This window comes from Canis aureus, chromosome 1, assembly GCF_053574225.1.
Source record: "Canis aureus isolate CA01 chromosome 1, VMU_Caureus_v.1.0, whole genome shotgun sequence".
Classification (NCBI taxonomy): domain Eukaryota; kingdom Metazoa; phylum Chordata; class Mammalia; order Carnivora; family Canidae; genus Canis; species Canis aureus.
Window position 1 is genome coordinate 112,959,550 of NC_135611.1, and position 24,763 is coordinate 112,984,312.

The 24,763-nt window shown below is 55.6% G+C and overlaps 1 protein-coding gene across 1 annotated transcript; it reads left to right on the forward strand.

Moving 5' to 3' along the window:
* The first annotated feature begins 5,281 nt into the window (after nucleotides 1-5,281).
* On the forward strand, nucleotides 5,282-7,981 carry RABAC1 (Rab acceptor 1). The gene is made up of 5 exons (XM_077850399.1): nucleotides 5,282-5,444; nucleotides 5,755-5,967; nucleotides 6,273-6,370; nucleotides 7,559-7,660; nucleotides 7,745-7,981. The coding sequence occupies exons 1-5, from the start codon at nucleotides 5,389-5,391 to the stop codon at nucleotides 7,831-7,833; spliced, it is 558 nt and encodes a 185-aa protein (XP_077706525.1). The 5' UTR covers nucleotides 5,282-5,388; the 3' UTR covers nucleotides 7,834-7,981.
* The last annotated feature ends 16,782 nt before the right edge of the window (nucleotides 7,982-24,763 follow it).

The window sequence follows — 24,763 nt, forward strand, 5'->3', positions numbered from 1 at the left end:
GCGTGTGTGTTGTGCTTGCTTTCTGGCCCCGGGGGTGGGGGGCTGTCCCCGGGCCTGGCACCCACTGCCGGGTGATCCACGCAACCCCAGAAGCCACAGGAATCACGAAGTTACCAAGTCCTGGAATTTTAGACCTGACCAAGGTTAAGTGAGCTCAGCTTGAATTTACCAGGCAGTGGGATTATGGGATCAGAACTGGGGAGAGGGGGCACCTGCATGGCTCAGCCATTGAGCATCTGCCTTCTGCTCAGGTCGTGATCCCAGGGTCCTAGGATGGAGTCCCGCATGGGGCTCCCTGTAGGGAGCCAGCTTCTTCCTCTGCCTGTGTCTTTGCCTCTCTCTGTGTGTCTCTCGTGAATAAATAAATAAAATCTTTAAAAAAGAAGAAGAAGAAGAAGAAGAAGAACAGGAGAGAGGAAGAGAGTCAGACTCAGAATCCTCTCACATTGGAGGAGGATGGGGAAGGGAGGAACAATGATGGTGACAATGGTGGTGATGATGGTGATTCACTGATTGGCCACTCTGTGCTCTGCCCTCTGGTGTATCAGCTCATTCAGTCCTCACAGGTTGTGAGGCACAGAGAGGGGGAGTGACCTGCTCAAGGCCACACAGCTGAGAGGGGACAAATCTGAGATCTGAACCTCAGCTGTCCAACCTCTAAGTACTGTGCTTTTCTCTCGCTCTTTTATTGAGATAAACTTTCAGTGACGTGCAAAAATCTTAAGGGCATAGCTCAGTGATTTTTAAAATTGACATTGCGGGATACCTGGGTGGCTCAGGCAGTTAAACATCAAGCTCTTGATCTCAGCTCAGATCTTGATCTTGGGGTCATGAGTTCAAGCCCCTGCTGGGCGTGGAGCCTACTTAAAAAAAAAAAAAAAATTGCATTGCATCACCACCACCCAGATCAAGGTGTGGAACATTTCAACTGACTCAGAAAGTTCCTTCATGCCCCTTTCCAGTCAGCACTCCCCCCCACCCCATCAGAGGCTGCTCTGATTTCTGTCATCCAATAGTTGCACCTGTTCTTGGACTTCGTATAAATGAGATCTTACAAGCATGTTGTCTCGTGTGTCTGGCTTCTTATCCTCACCACACCTATGAGAGTCACCTACATTGTCCCATGTACCAGTAGCTTTGGCACTTCCTTGAAGTGGGAACCTTCTGTCTCCCGATGACACATGGGCTCCCATCTCTGTTGGGCCCATTGCTAATCACGGCACAGACTGTGTTTAGCTTTAAAAGAAATGGCCACATTCTTTCCAAAGCTCTGAGGTCATTCTGCATTCCCACCCGGTGTTAATCGTATTGTTAATAGTTTGAATTTCAGCCGTTCTGATTGGGCCGCAGTCCCCCTTCACTTGAGGCACACTCCTTTTTTTTTTTTTTTTTAAGATTTTATTTATTTATTCATGAGAGAGATAGAGACACAAGCAGAGGGAGAAGCAGGCTCCATGAAAGGAGCCCAACGTGCGACTCCATCCCAGGACTCCAGGATCACGCCCTGGGCTGAAGGCGGCGCTAAACCGCCACCACAGTGGAGCCACCCAGGCTGCCCACAGACTTTCTAATACAGCCCAGAGATGTAAGCGTGGGTGTGTGCACATGCCCACCACCCCAGACAATTACATTTACCTACATTCATGCATAATGGTCTTTTTTTTTTTTTTTAAGATTTTTTACTTATTTATTTGAGAGAGAGAGAGTGCACAGAACCAGGGGGAGCAGCAGAGGGAAAGGAAGAAGCAGGCAACCTGCTGAGCGGGGAACCTGATATGGGGCTCGACCCCAGGACCCTGGAATCATGACCTGAGCTGAAGGCAGATGCTCAACCTACTAAAGGACCCAGGTGCCCCCATAATAGTATTTTTTGTAAAAGTGAAAATCCTCTTTAGATTTCTTTCACTTAGGGAAGACAGGTACTAATGTAGGTATTTTGTAAAAGTGGCATCACATGAGCTTTTGGAAAGTGAGGGATACTCTTCGATTTACATCATTTTGGCTTTCGAAAGGTTTCATAGAAATGCTTCATTTTGGGTAGTAGGGGCACCTGTACTCCCATAGACAACTGAGCAATCTGAGGCCCAGAGAGGGCAAGGACTTCCTTGAAGTCACACAGCAGGGACATAAGCCAGATTTCTGATTGTGCTAAGGTCCTCCTACACTCCCACCTCCACTTCCTCCAGGAATCCAAGAGGCAGGAAGGAGGCCTCAGACTGGAGGGAGCATGGGGTCAGGGCTCATCTCCCATGGTCTTTTCAGGAGCCCACTTATCTCCCACCGTCCCCCTAATTCAGGGCCCACCTACCTTAGGCCCCCTCTCCCCACCATCTCCCACCATCCCCTTCCCTCAAGGACCCTCTGACCTTGCCCACAATCTCTGTGTCAAGGGGGTCCTCTCCCACATTGCCCCGTGCCAAGGCCCTATTGCCTGAAATCTGATTCAAAGTTCCCACACCCCACCCAGAGGGCCGTCACCCCCACAACATCCTCTGGACACCACTGTCCACAGCCCATGCTCTTGGACACCTCCTATAAAGAAACCTCCGCAGTCCCACTCTGGGCAGCCCTGGTGGCTCAGCGGTTTAGCACTGCCTTCAGCCCAGGGCATGATCCTGGAGACCCGGGATCGAGTCCCACATCTGGCTCCTTGCATGGAGCCTGCTTCTCCCTCTGCCTGTGTCTCTGCCTCTCTCTCTGTCTGTGTCTCTCATGAATAAAAAAATAAAATATTAAAAAAAAAAAAAGCCTGAACAAGATTCCACAAAGGCCTGGGGCTGACAACAGGGAAATAAACAGTCACTAGCCAGACTTGATCTTTAAAATATGGCTCATTGAGCTTCAGCTTGGGACCTTCCCCACACAGGGGGCCTCTCTACCAGCCCCTTTGGCAGGGGGTGTCTCCCCCACCTCATGGGAATGCCCTCCAGCAGGCCTCAAAGCCCAAACCAAAAGGGATGTGGGTCTCAGGAGACAGCTGGGGTTAGGAGTCACCAGGCTATTCCACCTGGGTGTTCTGCAGTCCCACCAGCCCTGAAATTTCATTCCATGTAAGGGAGCCGGGCTTGCTGAACCTTCCACACACATTTTTTGAGGCTCTTCTGGTGTACCCACCCCTTAGCACTCTGGCCATTTACCCACAACTCATTCAGGGGCAGGGCCTAAGACTGAGGGGGAACCATGGCTGTGGGAGCTAGGAAAAAGAAAGGCCCATGCCTCAGATACCAGCCACACCTTGACAGAAAGGGGCCAACAACTCCCAATGTTACTGTTAAATTTAGGAAGGCAAGGGGCACCTGACTGGCTCAGCTGGCAGCATGATCTTGGAGTCATGAGTTTGAGCCCCACATTGGGTGTGCAGATCACTTCAAATAATTTATTTTCAGAAAGTGTAACTCTAGAAATAATGAAAACATTCATGATAATGTAATGGCAATAACATCGACTACCATTTAGTCGATGTTATTGAAGAGTATAAAATATCAAGACTCTTCCAAGCACTGTACACAGACCATTTAACTGAGTCATTATAATCCCGGAAGTGAGTGTGGTACTATCAGGATCTCCACTGTCTCGATTATGACATCAGGAAGGTCATCACAGCCTAGACTTACTTATTTTCTTTCTTCTTTCTTTCTTTCTTTCTTTCTTTCTTTTCTTTCTTTCTTTCTTTCTTTCTTTCTTTCTTTCTTTCTTTCTTTCTTTCTTTCTCTCTTTCTTTCTTTCTTTCTTTTCTTTTCTTTTCTTTTCTTCTTTCTTTCTCTTTCTTTCTTTCTTTCTTTCTTTCTTTCTTTCTTTCTTTCTTCCTTTCTTTCAATATTTTATTTATTTATTCATGAGAGACACACAGAGAGACAGAGGCAGAGCGAGAGGCAAGCTCCCTGTGGAGAGCCTGATGTGGGACTTGATACCAGGATCCTTAGGATCATGACCTAAGCCAAAGGCAGACACTCAACCACTGAGCCACCCAAGTGCCCCACAGCCTATATTTTCATCTCTGACTCCAAAATCCCAGCTCTTTCAATTATAACAACTCCCTCTTCTAAAACTTCTCAATCCTGGGGGTACCTGGGTGGCCCAGCTGGTTAAGCGTCTGACTCTTGATTTTGGCTGTCATGATCTGAAGGTCCTGAGATGGAGCCCCACATTGGGCTCTTCACTAGGCATGGAGCCTGCTTGAGATTCTCTCTCTCCAGGACGCCTGGGTGGCTCAGCGGTTGAGCGTCTGCCTTTTGCCCAGGGCATGATCCCAGAATCCGGGATCGAGTCCCACTTCGGGCTCCTTGCAGGGAGCCTGCTTCTCCCTCTGCCTGTGTCTCTGCCTCTCTCTCTGTGTGTCTCTCACGAATAAATAAAATCTTAAAAAAATAAAAAATAAATAAAAAAATAAAGGGCAGCCCGGGTGGCGCAGCGGTTTGGCGCCGCTTGCAGCCCGGGGCGTGATCCTGGAGACCCAAGATCGAGTCCCACGTCGGGCTCCCTGCATGGAGCCTGCTTCTCCTCTGCCTGTGTCTCTGCCTCTCTCTCTCTCCCTGTGTCTCTCATGAATAAATAAAATAAAATCTTAAAAAAAAAAAGAGAGAGAGAGATTCTCTCTCTCTCCCTCTGCCCCTCTTCCCCAATAAATAGTCAACCCTTTCCCAAGTCTCGTCTTGCTATCTGAGGGGAGGAGGGTATCCCAAAGTTCTTAGTCCTAACCCATGCATCCCTGGGAGCTCAAGGGTTGTGGGGGGAGCTTTGCTCTCCACCTCAGAAACTCCCTCCGCCATTTGCCTTTGCCTCCAAGAACAAATAGATTCCCAGGAATTATCTACAGCCATTCAAAATGTGGTCCATGGACCAGAAGCATCCGCATTACCTAGGAACTTGTTAGGAATGCAGATTAATGGGTCCCACCCCGGATCTTCAAAGTCAGGACACTTGAGTTTTTTAGCAGGCCCTTAAGGTGTTTTTCATGCACTCTAGAGTCAGAACGACAGTTTTCACGAGCCCCGTTGTACTTCCGGGGGGGGGGGGCGGTGAGTACATGACGCCCGCTTCTGCCTTTAGATCTCCCGTGATAACACCGAGTCCTAACCACCCACCTTCCCGGCCACCCACCTTCCCGGACGCCACACGCCTCGCTTTTGAAACTACAATTCCCACAATGCCTAGAGGCGCTCAGCGCGGCTTCACGCGGCGGCAACTCCCAAGGTGTTTCGCGAGCCAGAGCCTCCCGGACACCATGAGGACTACAACTCCCACAATGCTCGGCGGCAGAACCACCGCCCCCGGCGGCTCCGGAACGGCGCCACGTCGGCTCTGCTGGGTGGGGCCGGGCTCGGGCTGGGCCGCCGGGGTCTGCAGCCCCGGGCTCGTTACAGCGGTTCTACCCCTCACGACGCAGACATGGCGGCCGAGAAGGACCAGCAGAAGGATGCTGAGCCGGAAGGGCTGAGCGCCACGTGAGCGAGCCGGCTCTAGGCACCCCCTCCCCGACCCAAACCCGGGAGCCCCGGCCCCCCGCCCCCTTCTCCTTCGGGTCCCAGGAATCCGGGCTCTGGACACTAGAGTCTGGGCCCCTGGTCTCCAGTTCAAGGACTCTGGAGTCTGGGCCCTCCGCCCCCTCCTCCTCTGGGATCCAGGGGTCTTGGACCTCCTTCCACCCTAGGGCGCCGGAGTCCAGCCCCCCTCGGCACCCTTTTTGCTCGGGGGTGGGGACTGGGGGCTCCGGGCTCCACCCCGGTCTCCCACTGACCCGGCGCCGCCCACCAGGACCCTGCTGCCGAAACTGATCCCATCTGGCGCGGGCCGTGAGTGGCTGGAGCGGCGCCGCGCGACCATCCGGCCCTGGAGCTCCTTCGTGGACCAGCGGCGCTTCTCGCGGCCCCGCAACCTGGGCGAGCTGTGCCAGCGCCTCGTACGCAACGTGGAGTACTACCAGAGCAACTATGTGTTCGTGTTCCTGGGCCTCATCCTGTACTGCGTGTGAGTGCCTCCCCGCCCCGCACGCTCCAGCCCACCGACCCGGCCGCGCCCCCGCCGCTCGGCCCCGCCCCGCCCCCACCGACCCGGCCGCGCCCCCGCCGCTCGGCCCCGCCCCCACGGGGACCTCTGCGCCAGACCTTTCCACCCGAGGGCCAGGCCACCACCACGGCCCTGGCAATCTGGCCGGGACCCAGCGTGACCAGACGTGACCTGGCCTTGCCTGGCCTCAAGGACGTAGGTGGTCAGGGTCCCCCTGGCTGGCTCATTCCCAGCCGCCTGACCCATGCCTCCCTACCCTTCTCCAGGGTGACGTCCCCTATGCTGCTGGTGGCTCTGGCTGTCTTCTTTGGCGCCTGTTACATCCTCTATCTCCGCACATTGCAGTCCAAGTTTGTGCTGTTTGGTGAGAAATTCCCTGTCCAGATGGTTCTCTGATCCTTCAAATCCTGGTCTTGGAACACAAGCCTAAAACCCCAAACCCGTCTGCCCAAGCATAAATTTACACTAGGTCCCTCTAACTGGAGCCGTTGAACTCTAGACACACCAAATACGCACACCCAAGTATCAGATCCCCCCAGTTGGTATTTCTCAAAGCTAGAGATACCCCAGAACCTACTCTTCACCTGGCTCCTGTCCTTTAAAGCTACTCCCTGCCGCCCCCATCCTGTCACCGTCCTGCAGAAAGCATCAGCTGCAGGTACGCACGTTGGACACCAGGTGGCGACCTTACACTGGCCTAGATCTGTGCCCCTGGCCTTCCCGCTTCCTGGGGTGGGGCCGGAAAGATCTTGGGACTCTTCCAAGAGAGAAGCTGAGGTTTGCGGCTCCTCTGGTCCCAGACTGGCCCTTAGCACCACTGGGAAAAAAGAGGACTGAGTCTCCACCCAAGGGGAGCTCTAGATTCAGAGTGGCGGTATGGAAGAGCTGGGATCAAACAGGAAGACCCAAGTCAGAGTCCAGGGGCTTGCACATTCTGCCCATGACAGGGCCCAGGCAGGCACCTGAATGGCATGGAGGCAGCGGCTGGAGCACAGCCATGACTTGGCTTCGGCCCCTGTTGCCGCCAGGGCCTGCAGACACGATCTTCCAATCGGCCCGAGAAGCCAGAAGTCTGCATGATTATGTGAAAGCACTCAGTTTCCCATCAACTATAAATCAAAATTTGGGGGGAACATTGTGCAGATTCAAAAACTACATCCACAGATCAGGCTTGGCCATTGGGCGACCATTTTGAGACTCCTGGTCTATGTGGGTGCAGATTGGGGCAGGAGAGCCGTAGTCTGGGGGAGTGGGAGGCTGGGAGCTTCCTAACAGAAGTTGGGCTGAAGGGCCGTGAGCAGGGCTAGGGCGGGAGTGGGGATTGTTGTGGTAAGGAAGGTGTGCTCTGTTCCGGTGGGCGGTGGGCGGTGGGAACATCAGAGAAGTGGCTGAGGTCAGGGCTTAGAGGGCCTTGGCATGAGGAGTCGGGATGATCCTGGGGCCCTGGAGCTTGTGTCACCAGACTGGGCGGGGCATCAGGGGTGACTCAGGGGGAGGGCATGAGTGTTGGAACAGCTGCCCCCATTGCCATCTGCCCCACCCCCACCCCCAGGCCGAGAGGTGAGCCCAGCCCATCAGTATGCTCTGGCCGGGGGCGTCTCCTTTCCCTTCTTCTGGCTGGCTGGTGCAGGGTCTGCTGTCTTCTGGGTTCTGGGTGAGTACAGGGTCTGGGAAGCTGGGGTGGGTGGTGGGGGAGCAGGTGAGGGAGCAAGGCCCTGAACTGCCCATTTTCTTACAGGAGCCACCCTCGTGGTCATTGGCTCCCATGCCGCCTTCCACCAGATGGAAGCTGTGGATGGGGAAGAGCTGCAGATGGAGCCTGTGTGAGGACCTGCGGGCCTCTGGAATAGGCTGCCTCATCCCTGTTCCCCCCTGCCCCGCTTGGCCCCGAGGCCCTGGCCAAAGGCCTCCTTCCCATCTCGAGCCCAGGGCGGGATTCCAGCTGTGGAAATAAAGCTGTTACAGTTGTCATTCAGATGCTTTCCCGGGGTCTTCTGTGGGCCTGTGCGGGTGGTCCGGGGCGACTGCAGAGGCCAAGATAGAGGGGTCCCCTGGGTAGGTGGGGGTTCGATAAGCAAAATAAATCACTGAAGTAGGATGGGGGCAGCCAGGGTGGCTCAGCGGTTTAGCGCTGCCTTCAGCCCAGGGCCTGATCCTGGAGATCCGGGATCGAGTCCCACATCAGGCTCCCTGCATGGAGCCTGCTTCTCCCTCTGCCTGTGTCTCTGCCTCTCTCTCTCTCTGTCTCTCATGAATCAATAAATAAAATCTTAAAAAAAAATAAAGTAGCATGGGAGGGGCGCCTGGGCAGCTCAGGGGGTTAAGCATCTGACTCTTGGTCTCAGCTCTAGTCTTGCTCTCAGGGTCATGAGCTTAAGCCTCGTGCCGGGCTCCATACTGGTGTGGAGCCTACTTTAAATTAATTAATTAATTAATTAATTAAAGAATATATAATAGGATGGCAAATGATGGTAAGTGCTGGGGGATGGGGGGAGAGGGAGCCAGGGGTACCCCGGACCGCCCCCCATATACAGTGATTTGCTAGGAGGGTTCGGTACATGGTCGGACCCACAGCTGTAATTCATTATCATGAAAGGCTACAAAGCAAAGTCAGGGAAGGGAAAAGGCACATGGGGCAGAGTCAAGAGAAAGCCCCGCTCGAGCTTCGCAGACTCCTCCCAGGGGACTCCCACTCGCTGTGCTGCTGTGCTCGTTTCCTCCAGCAGCGGGGTGTGACAGCAGGTATGGATGTCTGCCAGGGAGGCTCATTAGAGACCCAGGGCCCAGGCTTTCTGCTGGGGGTGGTGGTGGTGGCCACACGAGCACCCTCTGTCTAGCATGGACCGAAATTCCAGACTCCCAGAAGGAAAGCAGGGGTTCAGCATAGAGTATCACTTGCACAAACAGCGTGGACACACTGAGTCATTCTTACGGGGACCAGGGAGAAGCCTTCTGGATCCCAAGTTCCCAGACACCAGCCAAGGGCCAACGATGCGAGCAGCCCTCTCTAAGGACAACCTACCATGTTAGCTCTCCTGCATAAAGAAAGTTCTGGAGCTGAGTTACAGATTAAAGGCCTCCCTGAGGCCCTGCAGCCGAGTGAAGGAGCAGCTGTAGATCCCTAAGAGGAAAATATTCTGGGCAGATGTAGTAGCCAGTGAAAGGGCCGGAGGCGGGGTGGCAGGCAGCGCCCTGGAGGCGGGAGGGAGCAGCAGGGAGGCCCAGGTGGCTGGAGCAGGTGAGCCCTGCAAAGTGGAAGACTTTGGCTTTACTCTGAGGTGGGAGGGACACAACCCACTCGTCATTAATAACGTGAAGAGTGTGCGGTGAGGAACAGGCCTGAGGGAAAACACTAGGCCGAAATGATAACAAAGGAGGGCGCCAGGCCCTGAGAAGCTGCTTCAGATGCGGCAGGCCTGGAGGTGCTGTCTGAGGAGGTGACATTTCAGTGAGCCCAGAGGGACACGGAGGCAGCCACAGGCAGAGGGATGGGTGGCCTAAGCAGAGCCACAGCACCAAGGCCTGGCAGTGCAGGCCCCTGGCCTCCCCAACCGCCTGTGGCATCACCAAAACCCATTCACTCACCATTCAAGTGTCCTGTTGAGTGCCCGCTGAGGACTCGGCGCTGTTCAGGAATCGTTGGTGGCCACATGTGGCTACTGAGCCCTTGAAACATGGTGGCCCGAACTGAGGTGTGCTGTGAGTGTAGCATCCACACCCGACTTCAAGGGCTTAGCAGGAAAGGGTGTAAGATGTCTTTTTTTTTTTTTTAAGATTTTATTTATTTATTCATGAGAGAGACCCAGAGAGAGAGGCACAGGTACAGGCAGAGGGAGAAGCAGGCTCCACGCAGGTAGCCCGATACGGGACTCGATCCCGGGTCTCCAGGATCAGGCCCTGAGCCAAAGGCAGACGCTCAATCGCTGAGCCACCCAGGCGTCCCTAAAATGTCTTTTAATAATTTTCTATACTGGTTATATGTTGGAAGTGTAACATGTTGGAAAATACTAGGTGAGCTTGTTATTATTTTTTTAAAGATTTACTTGTTTATTTTAGAGAGAGGAGAGTGAGAGAGAGCAGGGGAGGCAGAGGGAGAGGGGGAGAGGATCTCCAGCAGACTCCCCACTGAGCACAGAGCCTGACGTGGGGCTCAGTCCCAGGACCCTGAGATCAGGACCTGAGCCAAAATCAAGAGTTGGAGGCTTAACTGACTGAGCCACCCAGGCGCCCTGTAAGTAAATTTATTATTTTCACTTTTTTCTTTACTTTTTAAAATGTGATTAAGTAGAAAATACCTCTGTGGCTCGTATCCTGAGTCTACTGCACACACTGGCTGGCACGCTGGAGAAATAGTAGCACCACAAACAGATGAGCCCCTGCCCTCTCCCGACTCACATTCAGTGGGAGAGGCACGTGATACATGAACCAAACCCCCAGCAAACACGAAACTTAGGAAGTGATAAGCTGGTGAAGCCAATAACATGGACTGGGCAAGGCTGGAGAGTCGTGGAAGGAGAGGGCTCGCTTAGAGTGGTGAGGCAGGGCCTTGCTGGGCATGAGGCAGAGATTGCTCCTTGGAGGTCTAGGGGGAGAGTATTCCAGCCAGTGGGAACAGCAAGTGCAAATGCCCTGGGGTGGGAACTGCTCAATGACAAGACAGCGCTTGTGGCTGGGTGAAGGGTGAAGGAAACAGCTGTAGATGACTGGTGAGGAGGATGTTAGAGCCAGATCACACAGGACCTGCAAGCCACTAAGAAGGTCTTGGGATTTTAGCTTAAGGTCATGTGGACTATGGGAGGATTTTGAACTGTGTGGCAACAGGGCCAGGTGTGAATTTTTGGAATATCCCTTCGGGTTTGTGTAGGGGCATGGGCTAGAGGGACAATTGGGCCAAGGAGGAGGAGGCAGGGACATGGAGTGGAGAGGAGGGACAGGGAAGACAAATTCGGAACCAGGAGCTTAGGGACGGATGTGCGTAGGAACTGAGAGGAGCCCCGGGCGTGGGTTTCCAGCCCCACGGGGAGACCAGGGGGCCAGGGGCGCTCGGCCCACGTTGGGTCTCATCACCAGGGGCGCGCTTCCAGTGGCTGCCACCAGGGGGCGGGAAAGTGCTTTCTCCAGGGAGGGCGCCAGAGATGGACTTTGGGAACTGAAACCTGCCCGCCCCAGGCCCAGGCCCAGGCCAGCCCCAGCTGCAGCAAGGCCAGGTTCCCAAGCCCACCTGTGGGGTGGTAGGCGGCGTTCTGTCCGCCGATGGAGATGCCGGTGCTCCGGGGGGCCCGTCTTCATGCACACAGGGTGGGTGGTCCCTACGTCCCGTTGACACTGCCGAGCCTGGAGGGAAGGTGGTCAGGCTCCTTGTCTGGAGGTGAGGAGACCAGGGGCCCAAGGACCAGGACTGGGGTCACTGAGGCAAGTGGTCGGCAGCCTGGGGTTGGGTGACATGGGAGGTTGACTCAGTCCAGATGCCTTTTTTTTTTTTTTTTAATTTTTATTTATTTATGATAGTCACACAGAGAGAGAGAGAGGCAGAGACATAGGCAGAGGGAGAAGCAGGCTCCATGCACCGGGAGCCCGATGTGGGATTCGATCCTGGGTCTCCAGGATCGCGCCCTGGGCCAAAGGCAGGCGCCAAACCGCTGCGCCACCCAGGGATCCCCAGAGGCCTAATCTCGGGGTGACTGGCTACAGGTCCCTAATTCTGATGTTGGGTTATTGAGATGCCTCAGACCAGAAGTTTCCATGAGGGTGGTGAGGACTGGAGGCCCACTCCCCGTGCATCCCTCCTGAATGACCTCAGGTTGAGAGGTTTGGATTGGGACAACAAAAATGAGGACTTGGTGTGTCATCAAGGGGACAAAGGAAAAAAAAAGGGACAAAGGTCTGGTCATCTCTTTTGGTGACAGATCCTGGGAGTCCAGCTGGCTTGTTGGGAGTGACAAATTGGGAGTCCAGTTGTCAACTTCATTATTAAAGAGCCTGTGGGTCCAGGTTTGGTGTGACAGGGACAAGGGACCTAGCTGTTTGGTGCAGGGGCGCCTGGGTGGCTCAGTTAAATATCCAACCCTTTGTTTTAGCTCATGTCATGATCTCAGGGTCATGAAATTGGCCCCTGTTGGGCTCACACTCAGTGGGGAGGGGTCTGCTTATGATTCTCTCTCCCTCTGCCTCTCCCCCCACTCACACTCGCTCAGCTGTCCCCCCCCCAAATAAATAAATCTTTTTTTAAAAAAATATTTTATTTATTTGAGAGAGAGAAAGCAAGCACGAGTGGGGGGAGGAGCAGAGGAAGAGGGAGAAGCAGGCTCTCCGCTGAGCAGGGAGCCCCGCATTGGGCTCAATTCCGGGACCCTGGGATTATAATCTGAGCTGAAGGCAGACACCCAACCAACTGAGCCACCCAGGCGCCCCTCAAATAAACAAATCTTAAAAAAAAAGATTGGGGATCCTTGGGTGGTGCAGCGGTTTAGCGCCTGCCTTTGGCCCAGGGCGCAATCCTGGAGACCCGGGATCGAGTCCCACGTCGGGCTCCCGGTGCGTCGAGCCTGCTTCTCCCTCTGCCTGTGTCTCTGCCTCTCTCTCTCTCTCTCTCTCTGTGTGACTATCATAAATAAATAAAAATTTAAAAAAAAGATTGTCTAGTACAGAGTGACAAAGCCAGGGAGTTGCCTATGCCTCATTTTAGGTGTCAGCTGGGGCATCTGGTTGTCTTATTGGGGTGATGGTTTCTAGTTTGGGGTAATAGAAATTGAGGATCTGTTATCAGCTTTGAGGTGACAGAGACTGGTGGTCATTTATCCAGCTTCGGGTGATAGAAAACGGGTGCGGGTAGCTAGGTGGCAACTTTGGGGGCATGACCCTGGGAGTCTAGGACTCTGGTTTGGGATGACAAGGTAGGGTGTCCCTTTGGAGGTGACCTGATTGGAGTCTGTCATCTCCTTGAAGCAAGAGCAACAGGCCACACCATCTAGTCTGGAGCAGCAGAGCCTGGGGGTCCTGCTGTGTAACTTGGGACAACAGAGTGAGGGGTCTCACTGCCTAGTGTGAAGTGACGACTGGGGAGTTGCATTTTTTAGTTTAGGGAATGTCTGCTTGGGGTTAGGAACACAATGGGTCTAGTTCTCAAACTGTAAGTGACCGATGAGGGACTCTTTTGTCTGGTTGAGTGACCGGGACTGGAATTGTTCTAGCTGTCAGAGATGGGGGTCCTTGTCAAGGTTGGGGTGATGGGAGCTGGGATTCTAAGGTCTAGTTTGGGGAGACAGATGGTATCTAGTTGCTAGGCTGAGACTCCAACATTTTAAGGTTTGGGATGCCAGGTTGAGCGCTCGGTGACTAGTTTGGAGCAACAGAAATCGGGAATCTGGTGGATTCCACTGAGGTGTCTGAGACTGTGGTCATCCCATTGGGGGGTATCAGATGCACAGACCAATTGTCCCGTTTGGGGTTATAGAGACCAAAGGACTGCTCATCTGTTTTGGGGTGATGACAGTGGGTTTGGAGCTTTGGTTTTGGGTAAGAGACAGTGGGGGGCCATTTGACTGGTTTGAGGCAGCAGACGCTATAGGTCTGGCTGCCTAGTTGGGGTGACAGACTGACTAGGGTCTATTGTTTGGCTTGGAAGGAAGAGATTAGGAACATGGTTGTCATGATTGGGATTTCAGAGGACTCTGGGGTTTCTTTGTCTACTGGGTAGGCCAGATAGTGGAGATCCAGATGTCTAGTTTTAGACATAAGAAGTGGGGAGCACTCAGGGGCACCTGGGTGGCTCAGTCGGTTAATTGTCTGACTCTTGATTTCAGCTCAGGCCATGATCTCAGGGTCATGGGATCAAGGCCCTCATCCGGCTCTGTGCTCAGCGAGGAGTCTGCTTGAGATTCTCTCTCTCTCTCTCTCTCCCTCAGCCCCTCCCCCTTGCTCACATGCTATAGATAATAAATAAATAAATAGATAAGTAAATAATTCTTTTTAAGAAAGAAGTGGGGGTTCATTGTCTAGATTGGGGTGCCAGAGACTGGGGTTCTGGGATTCAGGACCGGACTTGAAGTGGCAGAGACTAGTGTCTAGTTTGGGATGACAGAGACTAGGGATCGGAGATTAGGGATGAAAGGGTTCTAGGGTCTAGTTTAGGGTGATGTAGAATGGGACTTTGCTCATCCGGTTTGGCACGAGTGGGATGAGGGGTCTGTTTGTCCAGTTTCGGGGAATAGATGAGGCCGACTGACAAGAGGAAAGATAGGGGGCTGTGGGGCCCTGTCTCTGGTTTGAGGTGATACTTCAGGCCCATAGTTGCTCAGTGCAGAAGGACAGAGCCCAGAGGTGCTGTTGCCTTGTTCGGGGTAGCAGGGTCTGGGGGTCAGTTGCCTGGTACCGTGGGGCAGAGAATAGGTTCCAGGAATATTTGACAGAGATGGAAGGCGTGGTTGTCGTGGGGAAGAAACCAGAATCCCAGGGACTATTTGGGTTAACAGACTCTGGAAATCTGGCCACCTAGTTTTGTGGGACAGAGATTAGGGTCCCTGAGGATATTTGGGATGACAGACCAGGGTCTGCTTGTCTAGAGTTGAGTGACAAACTGGAGGTACTAAGGAGCATTTGGGGCAAAGAGACTAGGGGTTTGGCTGTCTAGTTTTATAGGAGACTGGGGTCCCAGGGTGTTTTGGGGGTGACAGAGAATGGTGATCTGGTTGCTAGGACAGTGACTGAGATCTCAGAGTATGTTTGGGATGGCAGAGATTGAGGTCTGATTGTCTAGTTTTAAGAGACAGAAGCTGAAGTCCTCAGGATGTTTTGGGGTAACAAACCGGTTCAGACTGGAGGTTTGGTTGTATTGTCTGGGTGGGGGACTGGTGCTCAGCTTGCTAACTTGTGAAGATAGAGTGACAGACTTTATTTACCCATTGTCACTATTCAAGGTAACAGAGACTGTAGGTCTAGTTGTCCAGATAGGGTGACAAACTGTGGATCCTGTTTCCTAGTTTAGGGTGACAGCAACTGGGGTCCTTTTGTCCAGTTTGGATTGACAGTGATGGGGATGCAATTTTCCAGTTGGGGCAGATGAACTGGGGTCTACCATCTAGGTTGGGGTTATGGGATCAAGTGACAAGGGCCCTGCTTTGGGGTGACATCAATGGAGGATTCAGTCTCTTGGTTCCAGGTGACAGAGACTGCCTGTCCCTGGGTCTGGGGCCAATTTGTGTGAACAGCAGTTCAGTTTAGGTTCAGAAACTGAGCCATGCATCTATCTTGGGGTGAAGAGTTGGGAGTTCCCATGGTCTATCTGGGGATGATGGGATGGGTAAGACACACTGAATAGTTTAAGGAATTCAGACAGGGTCAGCTTGTCTCCCATGGACAGAGGAGGGGTGCCTTGTGGGGGTGCTATCTACCTTGGGGTGACAGACCAGGAGCCCAGTTGTCTAGTCTGGGGAAGCACGAAGTGGGGGTCCGAGGGCCCGATTTGAGATGATGCTTGACGTTATGGAACTGTTTTCACAACAAGGGTCTGGTGCTGTTTGGGGCGGTGTAACTGGGGTGTGGGAGCCGTTTCATATGACAGAGATTAGGATCCAGGACCTGGCGTGGAGCATTGGGCCAGGAACCCAGCGGTGTGGCATGTGGCCGCACGGGAGGCAGCTGACTAGCCCAGGGCGGGGAGGTGCGCAGACTCGGGGTTGCCCTTCTTGGCTTGTGGTGGCAGGAACTGTTGTTCTGGTCTCCTGGCTTGGGGCGCAGAGCCCAGAGCCCCAGGACCTTCCAAATGCAGCTGAGTCTGAGAACCCTTGTTGCGTGGGTGCTCCCGTGGTGACCGACTCAGGGCTTTCCTGCACCCCAGGCATGCGGTCCCCGGATAAATGTGGACCTCAGAGTGGGCGTGGCCACCAGCATGGAGGTGTGTTTGGGGGTTACTGGAGGTGGGAGGCTGGGAATTTGGAAGCGGGGAGCCAGGAAGCCAGGACCACAGGACCCAGGATCCACTGGAGGGGTCCTCAGTTGGGTTTGGGAATGTCTGTGGCACAAAGAGCCAGTGGCTCTCAAGGCTGGGGGCACCTGCGCATGAGCGGCGTAGAAGTCGCCAACATGGGGACAGTTGAGGATGGGGCCCGAACACTAGGCTGAGGAGTTTCTAAGGGTGGGGCACAAGGAGCTGTCCAGAGGGGTCTCTGGCTGGGGGGATGGGAGAGACTTGGCTGTCTTAATGGGATACCACAGGGTCCCCAGGGTCAAAGGGATGACCAAGTTGTACGTGAGAGCTGAGACCCGGATGCCAAGTCTCTTGGCATTAATTGTTACAGGTAAAGAAAACAGGGGACTCCGATTCCTCCTTTGGGGACATGGGATGCTGGGTTTCCAATACTGAATTTGGGGTGACCAGAGTCCCTCCTGCCAATTCTGGGTTTTTGTGAGCCCATGTTCCCGATTTGGGGAGCCTCAAACCAGGCTCTGGATCTGTGATAGAGGGGGCTCACGTGGAGACTTCAGGGGGCTTTGCCCATCAAGATTGGGGTGAGTGAGTCTGGAGACCAATAGAGAGTGGCTGGTTTGGGGGTTGCGAAGACAAGCCATTCAGATGTCTGGTTTAGGGGTGCCTACCATAGCTGCCCCAATGTGGAGGCTGAGATGACCATGTTGTATGTGAGAGCTGGGACCCGGAGGCCAAGTTTAGTGGCCACTCCCTAGGTCACCTGCCATTGGCTATGTCCTCTGATGCCTCCCGGGGGGTGGGTGGTCATTCTTGTGTATCAGAAGCCTGGCTTTGGAGGGGCAGTTGAGACGGGGGTGGGGGAGGGGACTAGTTGCCTAGTTTGGAGGTTACTAAGGAAGATTCCCTAATATTCCTTGGACCTGGTTTAGGAATGATAGAGTTTGGGGTGCTGTTGCCTAGTATGAGGGGGTCTGAGGCTGATCGACCCAGGTACCTAGTTAAGGGTGACCGACATGGAGCCTCAGAACTTGGGGAGCCTAAGTGCCTGGATTAGAAGCGGCTTAAAGTGGGGATCTTTATGCCTCGGTCAGGGGTGGACTAACCCTCAGGCCCAGATGATGAGTTTGGGGTTAACCAACTAGAAGGGTCCTGATGCTTATTTCATTTTGGAGGTGCTGACTCTGGGATCCCAGCTGCCCCTTCGGGAGGAGCTCCGTGTTAGGTGTCTGTCGAGGCTGTGATGATGAGGAGGTTGGAGGTTACTGTCTACGGGGGATCCCGAGGTTCACTTAATGGTGATGGTGGCCAAAGGAGTGTTGGGATCTAGTTAACAAATTTGGGGGTGACTGTGGGTCCCTGATACCACAGTGGTGAGTAACTGGTCTGAGAGCCAGAAGCCTGATCTGGGGAACAGAGGCTAGTTTGGGGCACTTGGCGATGAGGTCCACACCCCTAATTTGGGGGTGACCAGTGAGTCTAGAGATACAGAGAGTTGGTTTGGGGTGGGGTGGGGGCTATATTAGTATCCTGTGGCTTAAAGCAGATTCTCTCAGAGCTCCGGAGGCCAGAAGTCCAGAATCAAGGTGTCGGCAGGGCCACGCACCCTCGAAGGCTCCAGGGGAGGCCTCGTCCAGCCTCTGGCAGCTGGGGGCGTTCCTGGACTGGTGACTGCTGCGCTCTGGCCTCTGTTCCACGTGGCCTTCTCATCTCTCCGTGTCTTCTGTTTCTTAATAAGGACATTCAGGGGCACCTGGCTGGCTCAGTCAGTGGAACGTGTGACTCTTGATCTTGGGGTTGTGAGTTCGAGCCCCACCTTGGGTGTGGAGACTGCTTAAAAATAAAAAATCTTAGGGGCGCCTGGATGGCTCCATTAGTTAAGCGTCTGACTTCAGCTTGGGTCAAGATCTCAGGGTCCTGGGATCGAGCCCCACTTGGGCTCCCCTGCTCGGCAGCGAGTCTGCTTCCCTCTCCCTCTGCACCCCTCTCCTTGCTCATGCTTTCTCTCAAATAAATAAATAAAATCTGAAAAAATAAAATCTTTAAAAAAAGAAAAGGACATTCATCACTGGATTTAGGGCCCACCCAGGTAATCCAAGATGATCTCATCTCAAGATCCTTCACTTAATCACATCTGATAAAAGACCCTTTCCTGAATAAGGTCACATTAGCAGGTTCTGGGGTCAGAACATGGACATATCGGGACACCTGGGTGGCTCAGCAGTTGAGCGTCTACCTTCGGCTCAGAGTGCGATCCCGGGGCCCAGGATGGAGTCCCGCATGGGGCTCCTTGCAGGGAGCCTGCTTCTCCCTCTGCCTCATCTCTGCCTCAATCTCTGTGTCTTTCATGAATAAATTCATTTTAAAAATCTTTTTAAAAAAAAATAATAATAAAAATAAAAAAAGGAACATGGAGATATCTTTTGGGGGGGGACTACCGTCAACCCACTACAGGGGTGTTTGAGGCAGACACCCTAAATTTTGAGTTTGAGTTCCACTGATTCTGGTGCTCCCAGAGTTTGGTTTAGGATGATCAACTTTGAGAGTCGGCTCCAGATAACTGATCTGGGGCTTCTTGACTTGATTTGCTTACTTTGGAAGGGTAAGAGCCTATGAGATTCTAATGGCTAGTCTGGGGGTAACTGATGATGTAGTTTGGGGATCACTAAGCTTCAGTGTCTCAGAGTTCCATGTTTGGAGGGTCTGAGGTTGGGAAGCTAGCTGCCTAGTTGGTGGGTTAACTTACTGAAAAGCTCCTGACTCTCACGAATGGGGGTGAGCCCTGAGCGGGGGAGCTCAGGGGCACCTGATGCTGGGGTTCTAGATGCCAAGCCGGGAAGCATCTGGTACCTCAGATAGTTGTTCAAATGGCTGGCTGTTCAAATGCCTAGGTCAAGGTCAAGGTCACCAGTGACTGGGTCTAATGCAACATTTGGGATGATGGTAGAGCCCTGGATGGCTAACGTCAAGGTGATTTGCTGGGGGTTCCTCATCCTGGTGTAGTGGAAATGAGTCTGGGGAGCCAGATGTGTAGTGTGGGGAGTCTTTTTTAAAAAGATTTTATTTATTTATTCATGAGAAACACACAGAGAGAGAAGCAGAGACACAGGCAGAGGGAGAAGCAGGTGCCCCGCAGGGAGTCTGATGCGGGACTGGATCCCGGGACCTTGGGATCAGGACCGGAGCCAAAGGCAGAAGCTCAACCACTGAGCGACCCAGGCGTCCCTCGTGTGGGGGAGTCTTAAGCTGGCAGCCCAGATCCCAAGTTGGAATTGATGGAGTCTGGGGATCAAGATTGGGGTTGGTCAGTTTAGGGGTTACTGAGTTTCAGTCCTTTTTCCTAGTTTGAGAATGGGGGTTATCACTTGCTGAGTGGGGTGTCTAGACGGTGATTTATCTTGGGGTCCTCATGTTTGCTTAGGGTTCAATGAGGAAGGCCTAGTTTAGGCGTGCCAACTTTGGGGCCTCCTGATGCCTAATTTGGGAGTCCTGAGTCTGGGAGAATATGCCGATTTTAAGGGTATCTTACTGATGCTTATTTTGGGGTGACTGAGCTAAAGGCCTATCTCCTTTATCCTATCATTTTCTGGGGCTGGAGGTTTGGGATGCATGGGACTGGGATCCAGAATCCTTATTTTGGGGTGTTTGGGACTGGATTGGGGGTACAGTCTTGGCGTTCCTGTGTCTGGGTTACTATTCCTGAGGCCTGGTGTGATCCAGGTCTGATCTGGGGGGGGGGGGTCTTCCCTCTGCGTGGAGATTTCTGAAGGAAGGTGGGGATTCCCGTGCCTGATTTGTGGGTACCCAGATGCCTCCTGGGGAATCTGAAATTGGGGCCCAGGAGTGCTAGAGGCACGGTCACTGGCTCTGGGGTCCCCACCCCCCAGGGCCACCCCCGAGGCTGGGCCTCTCCTGTGGGTGTTCAGGGGGGCAGCCCGTTTTCGGGGGTCGCCAATCTGGGGGCGACCCGCCCGGAATACGTGGTTCCGACGGGCGCCCCGGGGGCCGGCGGGGCGGGAGCGGGGGTGCTGCGGCGCAGGGCCGGGGTTCCCGCGGGAAGCAGAGCGCGGCGGGGCAGCCGGCGGCGGGAGGGCGAGCGCCGGAGTGACAGGAGAGGAAGAAAAATGGGCCGAGAAATCAGAGTGGACGCGCGGGGGGCGAGGCCGGGAGCGGGCGGGGGCGCCGGCGGGCGGGGGCCGCGCCTCTGCCTCGGGGGACGCCGCCCGCGCGCCTCCCCGCTCCCCGCCGTGGGGGGGCCTCCCTGCCCCGAGGCCGGGGCGCGACCCGCCCCGCCCCGCCCCCCGTCCCCCCCTCCTCCGGGGAGTTCTCAGGGCTTCCCCGCGCGCGGACCCCTCGGACCCGCCGGCGCTCCTCCCCCTCCGCCCGCTTTCGGCCGAGCCGCCCACGGTCTAGGCTCTGCCCCGCGACCCAGCCCCGCCGCTCAGCGCCCTGCGCCCCCCCCGCGGCTGACTCCCGCCCTACGGCTCCCTCTCCCTTCGGGGCTCCCCCAGCGCCCCCAGCCCTTGCAAAGGTTTGAAGCGGAAATGGGGCGCGCGGCGGCGGCGGCGGGGGAGGGGCGGGGCGGGGGCGGCGGCCAATGGAGCGGGAAGCAGGACAAATGAGGCCCGGCCCGCGCGGCCGACAGGCCCCTCCATCTTCCCATTAGCGCCTAATGGCCCCCCCGCCGCCGCCTGATGAAGATTTATCGGCCCCGGAGCCCCCGCCCCCCCCCGCCCCCTCCGCCCCCTCCGCCCCCGCCCGGCCCCCGCCCGCGGCCCAGACACCTGATGAAGCCGTCGGGGGGCGGGAGGGGCTGCGGGAGCGCACCCGGGGCCAGGGCAGGGCCCCGACCGGCCGGCAGCGAGACAGGAGGCCACCCGGAGAAAGTTCCGGGGGCGCCGACCAGGGGGCCGAGGAGGGTCCGACCACAGCAGCCCAGGCAGCGCCCCCAGCAGTGGCTCGGCCCCCAGCTCTAGGCCTTCAGGGGGTCCGAGGGGGAGGATGGAGCTGGGGGGTCGGAAGCCTGGGTCCCAGAGACAAGTGGGCTCCTTATAGGAACTTCTGGATCCTGAGGGAGGGGAAGGTTGGGGACCAGGACTCCCGCCCCGGGAGGAGAGGGGGCTGGGAGCCCGGACTCCGGGGGCCCTAGGCTGGGAGCTTGGCACTGGGGGGGGGGGCTGGGTTGGGAGGCCCCTGATTGATTTCTGTTTACCGGCTGTCCCCGCGGGCGGAAGAGCGAATCGCGCCCCATCCATCAACAGGCTCGCAGCCTCCCTAATAAAAACATTTTACTCCTAAATGATCTCGAACTAATTAACTCAAAGTGTTAATTAAAGTTTGCGCAGACAGCATTGTCATCGGGGAGGGCGGTGGATCCATCTTCCTGAGAGAGAGACAGGGTTTGGGGGGGCATCTGGGGAGGCAGGGAGAGCTCCCCATCCCCCTCCGGCACTGACTGCCGCCCACTGCCCTCACCACCTGTCCTGGGGCCTCCCCTGGCTTCTCCCGAACGGCTCTGCCTCTGCCCCCTGAGTTTTGCTCTGTTGCTCTCTCGACCTGCGGGTGTCTCTTCCATCTCTGTCCCTGTGTCAGTCTCTGTCTCTGAGTTTTTGTGTCTCTCTGTCCCTGTCTCTTGCTCTCTTGCCAGGCGACTGTCCCCCACGTTGATCCGACTTCCCATCAATGTGTAACCTTTATCTTCGTGTCTGTGTGTGCCTTGGGGTTATGCGTGTGGACATGCATATGTCAGAGGATGCATGTATGGATATGCATGTCTGAGTGTGTGTGTACACATGTGTGTTTGAGTCCAGAGACGTGTGTGTGGACATGTGAATGGTAATGTTTGTGCATGCACGGGGATGCAGGAGCCCAGGGCTGTGTGGTACCTGGACGTGTGTGTGACTAATGCCCATAAGCAGGCTGTGGGACGCTACAGGGAGTCCCCGAAGCAGCGAGGAGCTCTGCAGGTCCCTTGGGACAGGGCCTGGGTCTCCTTCCTGTTTCCCTCCAACACAGGCAGGAAGGAGCAGGTCAGCAGGTACGCTAGGTGAGTGAGTGGCCAGGTGTGAACTCAGCTGTGAACTCCTGCTCACTCGCAAGCGCAGCCCCTCCCTCTGCCTCTGGGCCCATCCCCCCTTCCCCCTCTTCCATAGCCAGCTGCCAGCAGGGCAAGGGAGCTGGGGCCAGGACAGGCCACCAGGCCATGGGCATCCGTGGGGTGGCTGGCTGGGCGGCCCCGGTGTGAGCTCATACATCAGGGCTGACAGGCTCCGAAAGCCCCGGAATTAAAACCTAAATCGAATATTGATCACCCGCTCCGGCCGTGGCGCCCACTACGGCTCCCCCTCAACTCCCCCGCGCTTGCTCCCTGCTCCCCAGCTCTCAAGCGGCACCACTGTCCTGTCTTTCTCTCTGTCTCTTTTGCCTCCTCTCTCCCCTGCTGCTCACCCCAGCCCTACTTCTTCTGGTGACTTGTCTCTGTCCCTAGCAGGTGCCAGAGACAGAGAGAGAAATACCCAGAGACAGAGAGAGAGAGAGACACAGGGATGCACAAAACAGACCTGGATGTGAAACAGTTAAACACGAGCCCCAAGTCAGACCCAGAGCAAGCAGCACATAGACACAAATCCAAGCAGACAGACAGACAGACCCAAGCACGCAGGTACCCACAGATAAGCACAGAGGAAGTCACACACAGTCACACCCTTGAAGTCACACAGACACTCACACACAAATACCACACGCATGGTGCACACAGAGAAAGTTACACTCAGACACAGACGGGCACACAGACCTCCATAGGCCCATGGAGTTACAGCCACACACCCAGGATCACAAAGGTGTGACACAGATGGAGAGACAGGCACAGTCACAAAGCAAGTTACAACAACACAGAGCAGAACAGAAAGCACAGCCGTTCATACAAGGTAGAGAGACACACAGCTCCAAGTGGCAGAAAACACACACACACACACACACACACAGACACACTCCCCATCCTCCTGTTCCCATTCATGCTGACACAACTTGTAGCCACCTCCCTCTGACTCACCCACCCCAGATGCCACCCCAGTTCTGGCTCTAGAACCTGCACAGAGAGGAGGCTCTCCGACCTCACTCCCCCTGCCCCAAACCAACACTGAGCGGCCCCCTCCATGCCTCAGGGTCCTGGGCTGGTCCCCGAAGGGAGCTAGAGAGGTGGACCCCGGAGAGGACTGAAAGGGCTCCCCACCAGAGAGGGACAGGGACAGGGCCAAGGTCATGCTGCCTGCTGGAGCTGGTCCAGAGATCTGAGGCCACGGCTCAGACTACCTGTGGGATGGAGGCTGGACAGTGGGAAGAACTTGGCTGGGCCACGAGGGCTGGGGCCCCAGCGGTGGGCGGGGGCACTGCCCCACCCCCGCCCCCGCCCCCACCCCAGGCTTCCCGGCTGGGGCGGGCTGCGGTGGAGGCGGGCGGTGGCGGCTGCCGGGGAGAAGATGAATCTTTCATGAGTGATTTGCGGCCGCCTCTTCTCGTCCCGTGTTGTTTAATGTTTCAATTTGGGCGAAAGCAAAACATTCAATCAGGCGGATTAAGTGCGTAATGCGTCTCATCGCTCAATCTGTCGCCTCCGCCGGGCAGCCCGCCGGGTGGGGGGGGATTAGGAGGGGGTGGCGGGCAAAGACCCTGACCAGGGGAGCCGGGTCCCCAGCTTCACTCCTAAGCTGTGCCTTGGGAGGCCCCTCGGCCTGGAACCCCCCCAGGCCACAGTCTCCCCGAATCCTGGGCTCAGCCTCACCCCCACGTACCGCTTTCTGCTCCATCTCAGGGTGTCCACTTGGCTTTTGGGGCCCTGGCTCTTCTGTACCCCTCTGTCCACCTGCCAGGCTCTCTCTCCGGGTTGTGTCAGCCTGTCTTTCTCCATCCACGTCTAGTGTCCCTCTGTCTCCCCATGAGTGTCTGCCCATCTCTATCTCTGCCCTTTGCTCTGTGCCTGCACCTCCTTATCTCTCGTCTCCCTGTCTTCTCACTGCCTGCTCCCCAGGGCTCCCTCTTCCTTACATCTCCCCTCTCTAGATCCATCGGTCATCCCCCCCCCCCCCGTCACACTGTCCTTCTGTCCACACGGCCCTGTCTGTCTCTCAAACTGGCTGTCCCCGAGCCTTTACATCAGCACAGCGTCCCTCGGTCTAACACCAGTCTGTCCCCACTCCGCCCGACCCCTAACCTGCGCATCCCCAATGCCCAGTCTCCTCTCTCAACCAGAGCTCAGTCCTCTGCCTGCCCGACCCTTGCCCCTCTGTCCGCCTACGTCTCTGTCCCCTGTTCATCTCTGTCCCGGTCTGTGTTCACCTGTCTCTCTGTCTCGCTCCCCTGTGGGTCGGTCCCTCTGCCTTCCCTTGACCTTGTCCGCTCCCTGTCCCCGGCTGCCCAATCTCCACGTCCACTAGGGGGCAGCAGGCACAGGCTTTTCAGGTGGGGAGGCTGGCAGGATGGCTGAGGGGCTTCCCAGCCCAGCCCAGTGCCTGGGTGCGGACCTCCCCCTTCAGGAGCACCCACGCCAACCAGCCCCTCCTCCTCAGACTCAGAAGTCGGGGTCCCCAGCCATCTTCTCTCTCAATAGCAGGGGTCCCACCGTCCAGCTCCCTTCCCTCTCTTCAGGCAGCCTGTGAGCTGGGGTGGGGTTTGGGGGTGGGAGGGTGTGCTGGAGATTTTAGCTGGGGGCCTGGCAGGCAGTAACCAGAAGTGTCACCACTGCCTGCTGCGGAGACCCACGGGGCTGCGAGGCCAGGGTCTGACAACGTGTGCAGGCACAGGGACACACACAGGATTCCAGGAAACACACGGGTAATC